This window comes from Drosophila yakuba, chromosome 2L (assembly GCF_016746365.2).
Source record: "Drosophila yakuba strain Tai18E2 chromosome 2L, Prin_Dyak_Tai18E2_2.1, whole genome shotgun sequence".
Lineage (NCBI taxonomy): Eukaryota > Metazoa > Arthropoda > Insecta > Diptera > Drosophilidae > Drosophila > Drosophila yakuba.
The window spans coordinates 16,526,449-16,545,429 of NC_052527.2; the positions used below are offsets into that span (position 1 = coordinate 16,526,449).

General features: G+C 44.3%; 3 protein-coding genes across 7 annotated transcripts in view; 2 read left to right on the forward strand and 1 right to left on the reverse strand.

Annotated features, from left to right (window-relative positions):
• The first annotated feature begins 145 nt into the window (after positions 1-145).
• On the forward strand, positions 146-2,983 carry LOC6528490 (ubiquitin-like-conjugating enzyme ATG10). The gene is made up of 4 exons (XM_002089500.4): positions 146-329; positions 2,027-2,126; positions 2,191-2,347; positions 2,401-2,983. The coding sequence occupies exons 2-4, from the start codon at positions 2,031-2,033 to the stop codon at positions 2,664-2,666; spliced, it is 519 nt and encodes a 172-aa protein (XP_002089536.1). The 5' UTR covers positions 146-329; positions 2,027-2,030; the 3' UTR covers positions 2,667-2,983.
• Positions 324-1,944, forward strand: LOC6528489 (tRNA (adenine(37)-N6)-methyltransferase). 2 transcript variants are annotated; one of them, XM_002089499.4, is made up of 4 exons: positions 324-470; positions 561-741; positions 801-1,275; positions 1,330-1,944. In XM_002089499.4, exons 1-4 carry the CDS (start codon positions 409-411, stop codon positions 1,788-1,790), a joined length of 1,179 nt encoding a protein of 392 aa, XP_002089535.1. In that variant the 5' UTR covers positions 324-408; the 3' UTR covers positions 1,791-1,944. The 2 variants fall into 2 exon arrangements, with proteins under 2 accessions (XP_002089535.1, XP_015053962.1); XM_015198476.3 differs by having other exon boundaries at positions 801-1,944.
• Positions 2,984-5,256: 2,273 nt separating the features above from the next.
• The window catches only part of LOC6528491 (diacylglycerol kinase 1), a 45,053-nt gene continuing 31,328 nt past the window's right edge, over positions 5,257-18,981 (reverse strand). Inside the window, exons 10-21 of one of the 4 annotated variants that reach the window (XM_039371706.2) lie at positions 18,114-18,222; positions 17,525-17,656; positions 16,690-16,901; positions 15,037-15,168; positions 14,260-14,449; positions 14,112-14,198; positions 13,438-13,649; positions 11,967-12,878; positions 6,606-6,761; positions 6,245-6,473; positions 5,735-5,916; positions 5,257-5,660 (exon numbers count right to left, since the gene is read on the reverse strand). In XM_039371706.2, the coding sequence (XP_039227640.1) occupies positions 5,571-5,660; positions 5,735-5,916; positions 6,245-6,473; positions 6,606-6,761; positions 11,967-12,878; positions 13,438-13,649; positions 14,112-14,198; positions 14,260-14,449; positions 15,037-15,168; positions 16,690-16,901; positions 17,525-17,656; positions 18,114-18,222 (2,643 nt within the window). In that variant the 3' untranslated portion in view covers positions 5,257-5,570. Of the gene's footprint in view, positions 5,661-5,734; positions 5,917-6,244; positions 6,474-6,605; positions 6,762-11,966; positions 12,879-13,437; positions 13,650-14,111; positions 14,199-14,259; positions 14,450-15,036; positions 15,169-15,961; positions 16,316-16,689; positions 16,902-17,524; positions 17,657-18,113; positions 18,223-18,981 lie in introns of those variants that run through there. The other 3 variants (XM_002089501.4, XM_039371707.2, XM_039371708.2) reach the window with 3 other exon arrangements.

An 18,981-nucleotide genomic window follows, 5' to 3' on the forward strand; every position in this document is an offset into this window, starting at 1 on the left:
CGTTTTTGTTTGTAAAAAATATTCTTAAATATGTAAACGAAAGCAATGTGATTTGTAAAAAAATTATATTCTAAAAAAAACTTCAGTAAATTGAAGACAAAACATCTACTGCATAATATTGGGATCTTTTTTAATTTATTTTTAGAGGCGTACATCGAAATTTCGTAAGTAAATGTTTATAAACAAGGACCAAAGAGCAAGCCAGATTTAACTGGAAATAAGGCCAATACCAATAGCAATACAGTTAAACCTATCGTCAATCGATAACGTCGCGGTGCCGTGCGTAAGTGATGGCCAACTCTAGCTGGATGTAACCATTGAGAATCGAGGTAAATATTGGTCAGTAACAGCAGAGAACACTGAAATTACGGATTATTGGGAGCCAAGTGCGCGTTGCCGGCAGCGAAAATGCACGAGGATGATCTAAAGAGTCAGTTGACCATTGCGCGGAACGAGATCAACAATCTCAGGTTCGTTTGAGACAGGCAAATTGCCATGAGTGTCCTTTTGCTACTGGTATAGTTCAAGTTCACACCGATTTTGCCTTGACCATGATGCAGGCAGCAAGTGCGCAATCTGCAGCATGTGCAGCGCAAGGACATTGAGACGATAACCCGCCTGCTGCAGGACTTCCGCTGCGAGGGGTGTGCGAACAACAACAAGAGCGCCAAGGACAAGGTCGCCGGCGAGAAGCAGGAGCACCAGCAGCAGACGCCAGACCACCAGACGGGTCAAGGTCAGGTGCGTTTGACCCTCCCACACACTGAAAGATACATACAAACCTCGCAACCAATCCTTAGAGCAACCATACCAATGGAGGGAACAGCTTTGGAGAGGATTACGCCCACTTTCGGCCCATCGGAGTGATCCGGACAGCCTTCCCAGAGAAGCGGGCCGTGCCCAGGCAGTCAATTGTGGGCAGTCGCCTGCGCGGTATCATCCAACTGAACGACGGTGTGTTCACCAATCCGGAGCACTCCTTGGAGGGACTGGCCGACTTCTCGCATCTGTGGGTCATCTACCATTTCCACCGCAACAATGCCCACCCCAAGGCTAAAGTGGCGCCCCCCCGTCTCGGGGGCGAGCGGGTGGGTGTGTTTTCTACTCGATCACCACACCGCCCGTGTCCAATTGGGCTCTCATTGGTGGAAATTGAAAAGATCGAAAACGCCACCATCAGTTTCTTTGGTACGGACATGGTAGACGGCACACCGGTGTTAGACATTAAGCCCTACATTCCACATTACGATGCACCATCCTTGAGCGTTGACTCAGGTACGTTGGACGTACATCAAGCAGAAATGCAACATAAGTTCTTGTTCCGGACAGGAAGAACCTCTGTTGGTCCGCATGAGAGCAGCCTGGACTTCTACGATTCCAGGCAGGAGCCTGACGGAGAGGAATCGGACCTGGAACTGTACGGAGCAGCTGGATACAGCGGGAACTCGGGCATTGGAGCTGATGCCATTCTGCCGCCACCAAGCGCCGTGCGAGTGCCCAACTGGGTAGTGGCCAGCAATAGACTTAGCGTGACTTTTAACGAACATGCCGAGGCGCAGCTATCGGAGCTGCAGGTGAAGAAGCAGTGCATCGTGGACATTCTGGAGGCGGATCCGCGCTCCGTTTACTTGCGCACAAAATACGGCTCGCAAATATTTACCTTCCAGCTGCGGGAGGTCACGGTGACGTGCAAATTCGATGACAAGGCCGGCACGGTGACCGTGGTTCAGGTTCGGCGTAACGAGAATGTGCAGGTTACCGCCCTCGACGGCGACCTGCGCAGCGCCTAACTTATAGATTATTGCAATTGATATTCGTTAACTGACTTGATTGTGTTAAGCTTAAGTATATTGTGTTGAAGAGCTTTTACCTTTGGCGTTTCAATTTTGCTCTAGAATACAGCACATTCTTAAATATATGTATGAGGCTTGTTTCCCACGCAAATAAATTGTTTTCCTTCAAGTATCTTAACTCGGGGGTAGTATTTAAAGATTTTATTATGCTTATTTATATACTTTATTTGCAGCATAATGGGCGACTTGAGCTGGAAAGATTTCTTGAGCCAGGCTAAGCAGTTCCTTGAAATTTCCCAGAAGTTGGATGATAATTGGGTACTGGAGCAAAAGGTATCAGTCCGTGCAGATTCTAAAAATCGAGCTAATTAATTAATACTTCTTTTACGCAATTAAGGACTCGAGTGAACCCAACATCTACCTCAAATGTAGTCAAAAGATTAAATGCCAAAGTGGCAAAAATAACGCTGTGGAGTTGTTTAGTGTGGAGTATCACGTGGTCTACAGTGTTTCCTATCAAGTACCAATGTTGTTTTTCCAAGCACACAGATCAGGTATGCATATCAAAAAATCGTACTAGATGTGCCAATAAACCCACTTTTCATAGATGGAAGTCTTCTGGATGTCGAGGCCACCTGGAAACTGTTCATGCCCGAATCGAAGGCCAGCGATCTCCACCAGATACTCACACAGATGGACCATCCCGTGCTGTTCCGACCTTTCATGGCACTGCATCCATGCCGCACAGCTGACGTGCTAAAGCAGTTCGGAAAGCCCAGCGGCAACCAGGTTCTCTCCTTCATCAGCCTGTACGGACCACACGTGCAGTTGCACCTGCAAAATGCCTACGGCTTAAGCCAAGAGTATACGTAATTTGAATTTATTGGTGGTTGTTTTAAACACTGGTAATAGGAGTATACATGTGTGGATTATAATGGCTTTTACAGTTTTACATTTCATTCCCTATTTTAAAGTGGTTACACCTTTGCATTATGCTTAACTTTAGAACATGGACCCATATGGAACCCATTCGCCTCCAGTACTTGGCACATGTGAAGATCTAAATAGCACAATGCTCAGGGGTGAACTGCTGTGGGACACAGGGCTATAGCATGTGATACCTAAAGCAGCACATCGGTGGATAATTTAAGTTGAAAATTAAAAACTAATGAACCTACGAATAGAAACTAGCTTTGTACATATATTATTACTCCGCTTGGGGGATACATTCATCGAATTAGTCTATAATGACTATCATCTCTCAACGTAGAGTATAGTTTTCAAGTTGCACTTGCTATTTTCGTTCATTTCTCTGGTAATATCAACTAGAAGCTACTTTTCGATTACTTCGATTTAGTTTAGACAGGTATACGCTTACATCTAATTGTACTGTACACAAGCGTGGCCTTAGTTGAGCCGCTTCGCTTTGCATTTTACTAATATTAACTGGTTCATTTATAATTAATGTTAACTGGCTACTGTGTGGCATTAGCGGCGTCCCGGCGCTGGCACCAAATCCCTATGTTCCTGGCGAAACCAAGGACTCGAGGGCGCGGGGAATCGCATTGAAAATGTTTATTTGCAAAATTAAATCGACTTTTATGTATATTACGTTGGTTTGCAATAGTAATACGACAGTACATATACTGGTTCACGTACATTAAAGATTAATGGTGTGCAGTACGGATATCCTGCTGAGAAAGTCCAAGGGTGGTTTGGATGGCACGTACTAGGAGAACTCAATTTGGACTCGCAAAGTGACTAGTATAACTCGACGCGTTCCATAACATTAGGTGTGAATTTCAAAACTATGGTTTTAAATTATCTTTAATTTTCCGAACTTCTAAGAGGAGTAACGATTCAAAGGACACATATTATATGCGAGTATATCCAATTAACATTCCATCTGAGTCTCCTTCCACAGAAGTGTCGCTCATATTACCTAATAGTTCAAAAATAGTGCTCTTTGGTTTTGTGTTATTAAATAACTACTAGCTAAACACTTTCTAGGTGTACTACATTTAACAATCGAGCTTTATTAATGACTTCACTTTACCAGATTTGCACTATTTCGTGCTTTGCGTCTAAAAGTGTACTTGTGGTATCGCAAATGCTTGGAATGTGGATTTTCGATCTGAAATTTACTTTGGAGCGTTATGTTGCCCCTCCAGATGTGTTAAATTTTCGGGTTTTTTTTATGAGTATTGTATTTGTGAGGAGCTTATTACACTTAACATACATATACGACTATATGAAATATACATGCTTGTAGTATTGTTCAACATCCGATTCGTGTCATCTCAATATATGTATTCATATATAAAATTTCGTTTAAAGCTGCACCATTTAGTTGACATTTGCATATCAAGTTACATTTGTTTTGCTATTTACAATATAAATTACCAAAAAAAAACAAGAGAGAACGCTATAGTCGAGTTCCCCGACTATCTGATACCCGTTACTCAGTTAGTGGAAGGGAGAAGGAGAGTCTTAAACACAGTTTTTGGCGGTTTGTGGGCGTTAGAGTGGGCGTGGCAAAAAGTTTTTTGGCAAATCGATAGAAATTTACAAGACCAATACAAAAATGAAAAAATTTCAACACATTTTTCAAAAGTGTGGGCGTAGCAGCTTTGGGCGGTTTGTGGGCGTTAGAGTGGGCGTGGCAAAAAGTTTTTTGGCAAATCGATAGAAATTTACAAGACCAATACAAAAATGAAAAAATATCAAAACATTTTTCAAAAGTGTGGGCGTGGCAGTTTTGGGCGGTTTGTGGGCGTTAGAGTGGGCGTGGCAACATGAATCGACAAACTTGCGCTGCGTCTATGTCTCTGGAGTCTGTATGCTTAATCTCAACTTTGTAGCTTTTGTAGTTCCTGAGATCACAGCGTTCATACGGACGGACAGACAGACGGACAGACGGACAGACGGACAGACGGACAGACGGACAGACGGACAGACGGACATGGTCATATCGACTCGGCTATTGGTCCTGATCAAGAATATATATACTTTATATGGTCGGAAACCCTTCCTTCTGCCTGTTACATACTTTTCAACGAATTTAGTATACCCTTTTACTCTACGAGTAACGGGTATAACTAAAGTTCGTAGGTCAGTGGCGAGTGCTGCTCAAATGCAATATCTCGAGTCGGAAATCAATGATATGTGTTTAGTTTGACGTCGGTATACATACATATGTACATATATCTCGTTGATCCCAGCAACACTCACCACTGCTGATGACGGAATAAATTACTTAGCCTAAGGCATAAAATTCGCACTGCTATGCTGTTTGCTTGGTTTGTTGTTCTTGTTGCTTTGTTGCTTTGTTGGTCTCATTTCAGTTGCATCTTTGGACAATTTTCGCTATGTTATCGTTTTTAAAGTGTTCTTAAAATATCCTGTGGCCTAAAGCCGTAGCAGTATTGCTATATACAGCCACTGCACTCGGATCCCATTGGAATGGACTTGACTGGGTTGTATATTTGGCTAGTCTAACACTAAATATAAAGCTCTGTAACTCACTCGACATCCATGCATACAAGAATACATATGTATATACACATAGCATATCTAGACATATCATAAGGGAAGCCTTAACCTAGGGTGGTAAACCAATTCGATGCGGTCGCAGGTGGACTGGTGCTAAAGCTATTCACGCTAGGCTATGTTATGGACGGTGGTGCTTCTAGTAACGATCCGAAAGTCATCATCCAGCTCATCGGCCGACTCCTGGGCGGTCCGGCCCATGAAGTCACTCGATGCGCTGCGCCTGAATCAGCTGCACAGCAAGTTGAAGAACCCGCGTCCCTTCTCCGATCGCGGTGCCATCAGCATGGGCACCTGGTTCTTGTGTGTCACCTTGATCTGCAGCAGGAAAATCCACCGTTATTATGAAATTATTATTATTTGAGCACCAACTTTATGTGTTGGCCACTCACCGTGCAGGGCATCTGCATCCAGGGCTCGCCATCTATCTGCATGGGAAATGTTTTCTTCGTCTTGATGATCACCTCGCTGCACTGCGCCAGGCGGCGTCCCGAGGCGCGGAGTCCAGTCCTCACCTGGCCCATGTGCAGGCAGTTCTCCAGCCCAATCACCTCGATAAGCCGATCTCCAAAGTCTGCAAAAGATGTGTGGCAGCTAATTAGTGATGGTTTTATTCTAAATTTGTTTTTAATAAAAGCTGTTTTTAATTTTTCTACTAAATATTGAGAATAGCATATTTATTAAAGAAAGAAATGACTTTTTCAAAAGAAATAATGACTTTTTAAATCATTTTAACTTTACTTGTACTTGTTCCGCTCATTAGTGCTCTTGTTTGTATACATAAGTTTTGGATTTTCATATCCTGATTCTAATTCTAAAACTATTGTTTCCTAAACAGGTTTTTTTTTTTAAGTACCGAACACTTAAATCAAAATTGTCTAACTTCGACATAGTTAACTCACCCTGAATGGCCACCGAGAGGTCAACGGAATTGAAGCTGGTGGCGGAGAACTCCTTGTCGCCCGCCCGGAGCTTCTTGCTCTTGCCGAAGGGCCCGGCGCTCTTGCGGATCCGCTTCTGAGAGAGGTGTTCGCCCCATAGATTGGAGCCGCCGTGTGTGTACGGAATGTTGAGGAGAGCCACTCCCTGCAGGTGGGGTCCATTGGCCAAGTCCAGGGCCACGCCATCGCACTGCAAATATGGAGCGAAGGTTACACGCTGCGCAGCTCTCGGTCCAGCATCCGTTATTGAATCACGGACGACGGGTGACCTCTTCGACTGTATATCGCCACCTACAGTCCAATGGAACCCAGCCACACTTACCACAATCTCGATGCTCTCGTGGAGATTCTTGCAGGATGCGGCAAATGTCTCGGATGTTGCATACTCGAAGTACCACAGCTTGTTTTTCATGCGACTGTTGAATTTGTGCGGGTTTTTCTCCCGCTCCAGGTGAAACTTGACGCAGATGGCGGCGTCCTGGGGAAACAGATTCAGATTCAGGTGTGGAATGAGTTGGAAGCAAGGCCAGTCAAAAGGTCAACTAAGAAGCGTGCAATTCCAGGTCACGTTCGGCGGATTGCGTTCGAACGCGATTACTATTTGCCATTCAGACTTGCCCAGAAATCTCAATTAGATTGACAGTCCTGCCACGGCTGCCATGGCAATGCACTTGGATTGAATCGGATTGGCTGAACCGCAGCAAAGCTAATTAATCTTGTGGCCGAGCCTTGGACACGACTCCTAATTTATATTAGCTATCAGCGGGTGGCACTACAGCTTTTTATCTCAGGTGTTTGCATTACTCGAAAGCATTTGCAAGTTTCAAGAATTTGTCAAAAAGCTGTCAATTTAAATGGAATGTATAATATTCAGCTTGTAAAAGAAATGCCAGGCATTCAAAAGTTTGATTAAGTTGATTTTGAAAGAGGTGAAAACCAGGTTCTTCACCACAAATGTCATTCAGCATTAGACGGCTTTTCTCATAACCCCGTAAGGAGCTGTGCTATTTACCCAGCCTCCTATGGATACTGGATGAGCTCACGTGCCAGATGCTCCCTTTCCGTGCAAAAGTGTTTGCTTTTCGGAGCCGCAGGTGCCTGCAAACTGGTAACTCCATTTCACGGAAGGGGAATTCTTATCGGGAGGGTTGCATTTTAATTTCTTAAGCGGGTATTCGGTTGCGTGCCCGCCCTGTGGGCCCGCGTTGCTCATACGACACGTTGCACTGGCTGCCAACGCATTTGTTATGCATGTCGCTGGGCAAATACACACAGGCACGCGCGCCTCTGGTCTCTTTGTCCGCCGGATTGAGGGCACGTGGTGGCGGCGGCAGGTCTTCCAATTACGGCCTGCTGGTTGCACAGCAAATAAGATTTATTACCGCTCGACGTCAAATTGAATTGTCAACATGAGCGAGCGCCTGCCAGAGCTTAAAATCAAAAATCAACGAAAAACTTTTTAATTAGCTCCATCCGCAACCCGCTTCCGCATCTCCAATGCCACTTTATGCACGGCCCGTGCGGTAAACTAATTTAGTGACAGCCCAGCTTATTAGCATGCCTCGACCGCACCATACCCATTAGTCCTTGTCGAAGGAGGTGAGGAGGTGGGACGACCGCACGGGCTGACAGCTTGTTTGCATTGGGGGAAAGTTTGACGATGGTGCCCGACAATTCAGCAATAGAAGGCAGCACGTTGCCCAAGGATGGCCCCCAAAAAAAGGACTTGAAGGTGTGAGGTTAATGAAATAATTTGTGTACCCAAACTGGAAGGCAAAATGCGAGCTGTAATAGATAAGACAAAATCCCATTCAAGGCAACGGGGCGTATGCGCAACTCAGGTACAAAAGCCCTTCCTTAAAATACGCATCCAGCCTCCTATCTCTGTGTCCTGGCACATAAAACTTGAGCCACAGTCAAAGCCAAAGCTCAGACAATTACACATCAACTCCATAACAGCCTCCAGTAGCAATAGTTCCTGTTCTCAAACAGTGCTGATTTTTCGAGGAAAACACACTTTTCCACCCCAGAGTCTGCCGAAAACAAGCTAGATCTAGGACAGAATTTGACTAAACTACTCTAGCTTATACACTTTACTTATAATATTTGGATGGTCCGAGAATTGCTAGTTTGTCAGTTCAATTAATTAATTTGCGACACAATAAAAATGTAAATAAATGTATAGTTTTAGCAATGGATCGTAATAAAAAGATAAACGTTGACTACAGGTAAATGTGGAATAGTTGTGTACCAAATGATTGTCGTATTATTAAATCTGCAATCTGTAAGAACAACTTATTAAACCAAACGAAGGTGCCAGCTCTCTTGCACCATCCGCACCAAGTTACCGAAAAGACAGATTCACCGGCTATATGATGGGCTGAGCTCCCAAAACTGCTTGGAACTCGCACTTTTATTATCGTCGCACAAGTTGGCGCTCAACGTCAATTGTTTGACGTTAAACCCAGGCGTCAGCGTGAAATACTTTTCATGCTGTATTACCCGAACCGAGCGGAGTGCTCCTGCTCCTGCTCCGCCCGTTTTCCCCAAGGATGCTCGCTGGTGCCCAAGGAGCTAGGCCACTTGAACCGGAGCGCTCCCGTGGCAGAGCAGACACATGTTCATGTACATGAGTGTTAAATGGATTTCGTGATGGGCCCAGGACAAAGAGCTCTCCGTGTGAAATGTGTCCGACAAGTGAAATCCCGGCAGCTTCAGCAGGAGAAGAAGCAGGAGGAGGAGCAAAAACGGCAATAACATCATCGCCATCACTTCGCCTGTAGACGCCTACTGTTTAAACAGACGCACATCAAGTCATAAATAAACTAACACGCCACACACGCACACAGAAATATGGGGAAACCCAAGCCCAAATCCACACCCTAACATGGCGGCGTATCCAAAGGATCCAGCCCACACGGGCGCACATTTTTATTTTGGCTCTGGTGCGGATTTTGTGGGATCTGATGTGCAATTGTTGGGGCTCTGTGGCAGGAGCATTAGGCTGAATTCTGCGGCGCTGGGGAGCGCAAAATGTTTGCACAAAAAGGATTTCGGCTTTAGCCGCCACTTGACAAATGGTGCGACCTTACGCAGGACCCACACCTCTACACCTCCACATCCTGCCACATATCCTGCTTGTACACAGCGAACCACTGAACGATTAAAGCTTTGTGCTTTTAGCAGCAACAAAGTTTATGAGTAGCGCAGATCGTGTAGGTATTCGATGCGATTTTCATCAATCAAAAACGCATTTGAGGTTGATTTCACTTCATAATAGTCAATAATAAATCGTGATCTGTGGAGTTTAGTGTAAGGCTATGTCAAAGGTATTTGAATTGAAGTTTAAATGCAATTTATGAAGCAATTGTGACCTTGTTTCGCTAATTGAGTATTAGATATTAAATAAAGATTCTTTCTTTTGTCCCTACATACCCTTTATTTGCTGTGTACTTTGGCCAGTGGGCGTGTTTGCACTCTGCCACTAAGCAGAAACGGGGGCAGTACATGGCGTTCATTTCGCTTCATTTCTGTGGCTAGGCCGAGCTGTAAAGTTGTCACTTAACTTTACTTTATGGCTCCACTAAATCGTGGCCCGATAAGCAGAGTGCAGGCTGCTGAAAGTGCGAGTATCTGTGATTTTCATGTTGGACTCCCTGCTTCTTGGCCGTTTTCATATCTCACATCGTACTAAATTATTCAAAGGGCCCATGCGAAGCTGGGCAAAGTTTTATCCATCCTCCTATTTATCCTGTTTATATGCACATGTTGGTCCCTGGGGCGCAATCTGTTACTTTTCCTGACTTTGCGGTCTTTGGCGTCGCCTTGAGCTGTTACTAATTTAACACTTGCTGGAAATTATAATGACACAAGTTTCGTTCTGCCTAAAGCCTGGTGGGCATTCATTAATCTAAACGTTCTCGGCTATTTGGGGTTTCCGGGAATTCCGGTTGGCTGGACGCTCGAGTTAAGTGAATTTGAATTGCAGAAGAGTGTTGCCTACCTTTCGGGGCCGTTTGGTCTCGAAAGCTGGAAAAGGTGCAAGCAAACAGTGCAAATTGCACCTGCCAATCGAAAGCTTTGCAGCATCAATGATGCAAATGCGCAGCTGATGATTGTGTGCCACCACGTTTGCATGTGCCCGATCCCCCAGATCAGGATGCAAAAGTATCTGCATCTGTGTCTGCAATCCTACACCTGCACCGTATCTGTGTCTGTATCTGTATCAGTAATTGTATCTGCAAGTGAGCCACGGGCGTGTGGCATTCGACTTTTGTGGAAATCAGCCACTTTGCATGCAAAATGTTCTGCAACGCGGCAAAGTCTTTGTATAAACGCCGGGCACGATTCAAGGTGCCACGGGATACGGAGCCATCTCCACTCTTTATTGAAGCGCTTTTGTTTGAGCTTAGTTATGAATGTATCCACCTGAACTGCGTTCCTCGCAAATTTGCATCTGAAAAACCATTGCCTGCCCCAAAGGATATTCATTTGCGGGCTTTAAGCGCTGAATTTCGGGCTGTGTGCGCCGGAATTATGCGGCCTCCTGCCCTAAACGCTGAATAAATGAATTATCGAACAGCCACGCCGAGTCGCTTCACTTAGCCATCAGCGGGACATTAGCCCTCATAATATTGGTCTTGTAATCAAGATTAAAAGGCTTGTGTTCGCAGTGTACTTTTACTAAATGAATCGAGTTTTCAAAACCTAATTTAATTGCCTTGAAATGCACCAACTATGTCTGCTGACAACCTAATCAGAACTAAATACAATATTGATGAACTAGATTCATGATTTCATAATTTGCAGTTAAGCTCCTTTGTTGAAGCTAAATAAATACCGTGACTTTAATACAGGGTAAAGAACCTGACTCACTTGACAAAGTTTCGCAAATTTCCAATTAAGAATTCCGTTTTGATTGCTTTACACCTACACAAGCCAAATTTTCCGACAATCAGTTCAAGACAAAGCCTTTGCAAGGCTAAAGACTTGTGATGCGATTTCCTCGGATAATCAAATTAAGCCTGGCTAGCGAGCTTGTCAACTGCAAATCCCATGTCAACAGCCACGACAGCTCGTCCTCACTAATTATGAAAATTGCGCCATAGCTGCTCTTGTTACGACTGATGTGGCCACTGCTGATGACACGGACACGGACATGGACATGGATGTGGATGTGGATGTGGATGTGGACCTCAAACCGGATGGGCAGCACGAGCAACGGAGCGAGTTCGAATGGAAATGGAAATGGCATGACAACCGCCGGCTTAGCATCTGACATGTGACGGAGTGAATCTGGATCCGGAATATCTGGCATTAGTGGATGCAACTAAGGAGTCACAGTCACAGCAGGAACAGCAGGGCAGGGAATGCATTCTAGGGATTCTGTTACGTACACTTAAAGTACTTCAGCAGATAGTCATTTAAAAAGAATTTGATGTACATATTTTAATGGTATGTGACGATATTTCAAATATTTTCCTTTGCGAACTATTATAATCTTATTTGCAAAGCCTCTTCTTGGCCTCTTTTGTACTTGAAACACGCTTGTAAAACAAATATCCTTTTTATAAAGGATACCAAGAGAGTGCAGCAATGTATGGTAAATTCACTGCCATACAAATGCTGCTTGATATAGAATTGAAAAGATTTCTTTCCAGTGCATGTATGGATGAGTACTCACCACGCCGACGGAGAAATAATTGTTGATTATGTTGTAGGGCACCGTGCAGTCCTTGTCGGATTGCACTTTGATGGGCTTCTGTTGCTGCTCGAACTGGAGATGCTGCTGCTGCTGCGGCGGCACGCTTGATGTGGCATTCGGAGTGGTGGGTGTGATTGGTGTGACTGGTGTGGCCGGAATGCTGTTGCCGTTGCTCCTCGTGCCATCGCCTCGGCCATCGCCTTCCACGGCGCTCTTGGGCTCATCTTCATGGTCGGACAAGTCCAATGACAATGTAATTTGCTGTTTAAGGATGTTGTTTTGCTTATTGCACTGGCTATTATTATCGCTTTGATTATTCCCGACTGGCGTTGCTGTTGCAGCTTCCTTGGCAGCCAGCGGTGTGGCTTCTTGCTGCTGCTGCTGTTGCTGTTGCTGCATCTGTTGTTTGTGTTGCAGTAGCAGGGTCTCAAGTGATTGCTTTTCCGTTTCACCCGACCTCCTGAGCACGGACTTCTCTCCAACTTGGTCAACTGTAACGCTATGGGGAAATACTTCCGTTTTCGCATCCTGGTTGCCGTTGCAAGGACTATCGCAGCTCGTGTTGCTGCTGCTGCTGCTTATCGCTCTACTCAGGGTTTGTTGCAGGCACTGCGTCTCGAACGTGGACATCGAAATGCTCTTGGTCGTGGTCGTTCTGTTAGCTGTGGTGGTGCAGCTGCCGAACTTCATTGCGGTCATTGTTTCCATTTCCGTTTCCGTTTCCGTTTTGCTGGCCATCATAATCGATGTGCTGGAGGCCGCCGTGCCCATGGCCGTGGCCACCTGCTTGCTCTGCCGCTGGATTTCCTCGAAGCGCTCCATCAGCGATTTGTCGACCACAACACTTTGCGACAGCTCAATCACCTTCTGCATGTTCGAGTGCAGCGTCACCTGCGGCGGAAAAAGAAGGGAAAACTTCACTTAGCAAAGAGCCAGATGGAGGTTGGAGTTTTTCGAGTTGCCGGCTTGCAGCGTCAGCAACACGCCTTCCAGCCAGTAAAATTAGATTGTGTAATCGTTTTCCGCCCAACAGGCAGAGTAAGGTTGGTGTTCAGGGCGAGGATGGGAATGATGTGCGTGGCAAGCGCTTTGTGGCCAATAATTGGATTTGCCAGCTGGTAAGGACAGGTCACGCCCACAAACGCCTATTTCGGGCGGGTTATGGACGATTGGATTTGATACGTAGGGATATATACCCAGCACTAGGCTAAATAGAGCAATAAATAAAGGAGTACGGCCTAAAATGTTACATTTTAATGGGATTTTGTATCCTAAAGTGTCACTCCATTAACTCCAATCTAAAATTGGGAAGTGGGTCTTATCTTTGAGAACTTTTCCGGATATGGATTTATGTGGATTTGCATATGCATTTATTTCTTATAGTCGAAAAAATGTTTTTCTATTTATTTCACTAACTTTTAGTTCCACTTGGTTTGTATTTATCACTCACCTTGGGCCGCAATTCATCGCTGTGCGGAGTGTTGGTCACCTCGATGCTCCAGCGGTCCAGCATCACGGTGGAGGCCCTTCGGAACTTGTCCATCAGCTTCGGGATGTTCTCGCCCTCGTAGCCGCCGCCCCAGCGGAGACAGCGGGCCAGGTCGTTGCCCGTTCCCAGGGGAATCACTCCAATGGCCGGCTGGCTGGCCAACTCTATGGAATCTGCAGGAAAATCGGGGCCACATTACTTATATGTGTATATTTCGATTTATTTGTAATTTTGTGTATATTAAGGTTTAATTATTTCAAGGAGGCTTATTTTCGGGCGGTTTGTGAGCGGGTTCAGAGTGGCTTTGGCACACAAACTTACAAGACTAATGCAAAACTGAAAAAATATCAAAACATTTGTGGCAATGTCGGTTTGGGCGTTAGAGTGGGCGTGCCAACATGGGTCAACACTTGCGCTGCGTCTGTGTCTATAGAATCTGTATGCTTAATTTCGACTTTCTAGCTTTTATAGTTCCTGAGATATGAGAGCTTATACGGACGGACAAACGGACGGACAGACGGATGTACAGACGGGCTATGGATCCTGATCTGATATATACTTTATATCGTCGGCAACGATTTCCTGTGCGTGTTACATACTTTTCAACGAATCTAGTATACCCTTACGACACTTACCCATGGCTTCGAGAACCCAGCCGACGGTGCCGTCGCCGCCACAGCAAATGACCCTGAAGCGGGGCAGGTCCTTGAAGAGCGTGAGTCCTGGCAACGAGAGCGGAAATCAATCACCGTGCTTGAACGGCCATCACTCACACACACACACCCTCCTTGGGCCCGCCCTTGGACAGGTCGTACACCTGGCGCGGATTGAGCATGTACTGGAACTTCCGCAGGATGCGATCCCCCTGGCGACCGCCGCTCTTCGGATTGACGAACACCAGCAGCGGGCAGCTCAGCTCGTCCGGCGGAGTGATTTGGAAGTGCGTGGCCTGGTGGTGATGCATTTGGGATTTCTGGTTACGATTTCAGCGAATGTCAAGGGAATGGGTGGTGGGCACAGAGCAGCAGTTCCAATTGTTAGGTTTGGCATTATTTTTTTTTTTAATTTTGAAGCGGAAGGTCAATTTTGAAAGGGGTTAGTTTTGCCAGTTTCAATTTGCAGCAGGATGGTGTTCAAATTTCTTAACCAAATTAGGAGGTTGTGGAAAACGATTCTAAAGTTCAATAGCTTATCTTTTCATTGCACATTGAATATTATTATAGTTTTTCAGTTAGCAACAATGTAATATTAAAAAGTACATAAAAAGCCTTTGGCCACATAAAATCTAGCATTTCAATTGTATAGGAATGCATTTCTGGCGTAATTTCTTTTAACACCAAAAACTGGTTTACTTTAATTAAAATGGTGGTACAAATAATAATATAATAATGTGCAATTGAAACTTATTTGTTCATGTTTACTACTGAACATATTATAAATAATCTAAGAAAAATATCTTAGTTTAATCCTTAAAATTTCACATTTAATTGATATGTTTTCAAATGATTGAAGTGAGAAGGCAGCTTTAAAGATATGAAAGTAAAACACATGCAAACTCACCTTGTGAGCCTGGTTCACGGAACGTTGGCGGTCGAGAACCGCTGGGCAGATGGCCGTGGGCGGGACAATCAGCTCCGCATATTCGCCCAAGGTGCACTCCTTCTTCACCGACGAGGCGCAGCGGTTGTGGAGCTATCCATGGAATGAGATGGGGGACAAATCAAATTAGTCAGAGTACATTGCCAGATATCGCGGTCTCGTAGAAAATCTACGCTGTTAAATTCAATTTCCACTTCATTGCCGGCCAAAGGCCACTTATGGCACAAAATTGTAGAAAAGGTGGAGGGAGTCGACTCTCAAGCGTTCATTTCGCCCTAATGAATCCGATTAAAAGTTTGTTAGCGCCGACTACCCGACCCGTGGTGCAGAAAAAATGGTTAATTTTGGCCTAAATGAGATTTTGGCGCGGATTTTCATTTAAATACCAATTTGGCTGGAGTGAAGACTCTTGCCTCTTTTGCTAATGGCCACGCGGCTTCCTTTTTTCGCATTACTTTTTCACAGCTGCGGACTTTAAAATTGATTTCGAGTTGGTCATACACTGATGACCAGGCCAAAAGTTTTTTGTTTCTACTTAAGCGATCCTTGAATTGTATACAGAATCTTTCCTATAGCGGTATTGATCAAATTAAAACCTACCAAGTTTTGGGAATGTTTCAAACAGATGCGTTGCAAAAACTGGCTAAAATGCAAGGGACTAAATGTAGCAGTTGTGTAGTGTATGTTCACTTTAAATTGGTCTGAAAGTTCATCTTACTATAAACGGCAGTAGGTAGAGTATATCTGTGATGAGGAATTTCGTGCCGGTAGGAGGCTGACAACCGCATTCCCCTTTTATGTGGGTAAAACTAGAAGCCCACACAGACACATCCACTCAAAATGCGAAGTTATTGACTGTCAAAAGCGTCGGCTACATTTGGCTTACAAAGTATTTGCCGATGCAGCAGCATCCGGCTCGAAGGACCAAGTTTCCCGACCTTCGCTCCCGCCGACGGCCCTCTGGCAGTGAGGAATTCAGCATTATCTCCGCTGCACTTGTCAAAGACACAGGACACAAAAGTTGGTGGCATGCAACGGCGGCAGCAGTGGCGCAATTTGTTTGGAACGTGACAATTTGCCAGCCATAACGAAGTTGCTGTCTCATGTGTGGCCGGGATCGGATCGGAACGGATCCGAGTCCCGGTTGGGTGCGGGAATTCGGGGGATTTTGATACTGGAAGTGTTGGTGCTCCTGCCTGCTGCGAGTCACAGCTACGACGAAACTACAGAGGGAGTGCTGGGCCAAAGGCTGCCTTGTTTTTCCAAGTAATTGGAATTTTTGTTACGAAACAATGCAGGCAATCTCTGACAGAACTGATCTGATTTGCTCTTCTTACGGATTGATTATGCGGCACTAGAAACTCTGTCAATTCAAGGTAACTCGAACTACCATTATAACATACTCTTTAATATCAAAGAGACCAAATACCAAATTAAAATTCCTTAAAATATACTATTGAAATTCGTATACTTAAAGTGTCTGATTAGTTTTAAAAATTAGTTTCAAATTTAAACTGCGACCAAAACTATTTTTTCCCGATTCAGTTTATAATATTACAAACATCAGGAAAATGTATAGATGTATGTATTTTCTAGCTCTTGCCCATCACTCACCATCATGTGGCACCAACGGCAGGTGAGTCCGGTGATTCCGTGGTAGGCCTTTATCCTTTTGCGGCACTTGGAGCACCGTCCATAGCAGTTGCCCTCCACCCAGTGATGCAGAAGGTCTCCGCCACACTTTGGTTTTTTCGACTTCACGTAGGTGGTGATGCATGACGCGGGGGCATGTTGCACGCATCGTTCGTGCACCGTGTACTTGCAAACTGCAAGAGAAAATAATACAATTTACTTTGCTTCACAAGCATAATTAAATAATTCAAGTTAATACAAAAAAGTATATGTGTAAATTGTAAATTGTAATGGTAAATTGTGTTCATTAATTCAATTATAAAAGCAGTCCTACATACAATAGTTTTATTTAATATAATCCTGCAGTAATACAAACCTATTTAAAATGTTGTTGTTTCTGTAACGTTGAAAATTACATTTTATTAAGATTAATATATGTATGTAAGTCTGACTAAAGCCGTCCAATCAGCCATGAGTAATAAATATTTCAAACCAAACTAACGATTAATCTGTTTGATGTCAAGTTTAAAACTACATATTTTGATGTTGACAAATGTTGTTTTTCTGTTTGCTTTAATAAAAGTTTAATAATAGATTAAACTACAAATAATGAGACACATATTTTAAAAACGAGCATGAAAACAACATTGTAACTATTTTCAGAGAAACGGTTTATCCTGAAAATAACTTAATTATGAATGGAATAAATGTAAGCTCTTGGCGATTTTGTGGATAGTAAAATGCCCTTAAAGTTAACCCTAAAATGACCATTTGGATAGACAATTTCCTGACTTCAGGCAGCCACACAGATACTCACGCACACAGCAGAGACCCTTCTTGCCGAGACCCACCAACATGTTGAGGCAGAGGTTGCAGTACGCCGGCTTGCTGAAGTGCTTCAGGCGCCACACGTGGATGCCATCCTCCTTGAGCGTGGTGCTGTCGACACCTGGGGAAGATTGAGAGATGGAGAGATTGGGGTGTGGAGTGTGCAGGTGGCAGGGAGGAGAAGGACGAGATAGAGAGAGTTGTCACTTTGCATAAGCGTATCAAGGGGCGCCTGCAGCAGCTCCCCTCCCCCCAGCGGCACCTGTGCAAATGACTTGATTATTACGGCAGCAGCCAACCAGTCACAGATCAAGGCATTCAGCCGGCAAAGGCGCACTTAGCAGGCGAACGGGGAGCAGCCACACAGAGAGAAAATATCAACCACTTCTGGGTATCTGAGTATCTGTAATATATACCCTGGTTATTCGATTATGTAATTCATTTCTTGTGAGTTTAGGTGTTTACTAAAATATATTTCTGATTTCTGTATACAGAATGTTTATTTTATATTTCGATTAAAATTCGACTTGAAGAAGATGATGATATTTTCTTGCCGTGCTAAATGGAAAATTACCCACCTAGCAGTACCAGCAGTGGAATCGTAGTCATCCCGCCTCGCTGCCACTCGTCCAAGGACACTGTGCCATCGGCATCGTAGTCGATTTCAACCATCATCTCCTGCAGTATCTGTGAGTACGAGAAGCGATTGCGGATTGCAGTCAGTGGTGTGAGTGGAGTAAAACCGAAAAATGGGTAATTCTTAGATGGAATGAAACTTAACGGAAAGGTAACTTCCTGTTTGGAATGCACTTCTCTCGGTTGGGGGAATGTAAACTTATTACACTGGCTTGGTTGGGCAAATGCATTTCCTGCCGAAATGTACGAATATTTTTTGCGTCTCCACCAACGTACTTTATATGGTACGTTACGTCTCTCCTAGGGTTTTAAAATATCTCAAGCTAAATAAATATGATGTCTTTTCAGCCACTGGTTTATGGTAGATAAAGAAGACGAATATTTCAAGGGATTCTCTTCTTTCTGGCTTTTATTGCACACAGTATTCCAAATCCAAACAAATCGATGAGGATCCTGAGCTCTATAAATTATTCAGGGTGGAGGGAAAATTTCACTCTCAAATTTATTCAACTTCCGATTCCTTTTTGTTTATTCTGAGGAATTTCATATTCGCCCGGAAACGAATGCCAGAATTATGCAACTCATTAAGTACTTTGATTATTTGTGTGGCGCAACCGGAGAGCGAAAAGGATAATGGGCCAAAGGGCTGACCCCAACTTGTCTTCTTGGCGCAACTTGGCTAAAAATATTTCGATTAAAATATTTTCTGGGTCTGCCTAGAATTTAAAGTATGCGGCAGTCATAAAGTCGTGATGGCAACGCAACTGGAACTGGGGGTCCTCGGATCTCGAGCAGCGGAAAAGGAAGTCC

Coding starts and splice junctions, on each gene's coding strand:
- LOC6528489 (XM_015198476.3), top strand. CDS start 409: ATGCACGAGGATGATCTAAAGAGTCAGTTGACCATTGCGCGGAACGAG. Junction 471..560: donor AACGAGATCAACAATCTCAG/GTTCGTTTGAGA, acceptor ACCATGATGCAG/GCAGCAAGTGCGCAATCTGC. Junction 742..800: donor ACCAGACGGGTCAAGGTCAG/GTGCGTTTGACC, acceptor ACCAATCCTTAG/AGCAACCATACCAATGGAGG.
- LOC6528490 (XM_002089500.4), top strand. CDS start 2,031: ATGGGCGACTTGAGCTGGAAAGATTTCTTGAGCCAGGCTAAGCAGTTC. Junction 2,127..2,190: donor ATTGGGTACTGGAGCAAAAG/GTATCAGTCCGT, acceptor TACGCAATTAAG/GACTCGAGTGAACCCAACAT. Junction 2,348..2,400: donor TTTCCAAGCACACAGATCAG/GTATGCATATCA, acceptor CACTTTTCATAG/ATGGAAGTCTTCTGGATGTC.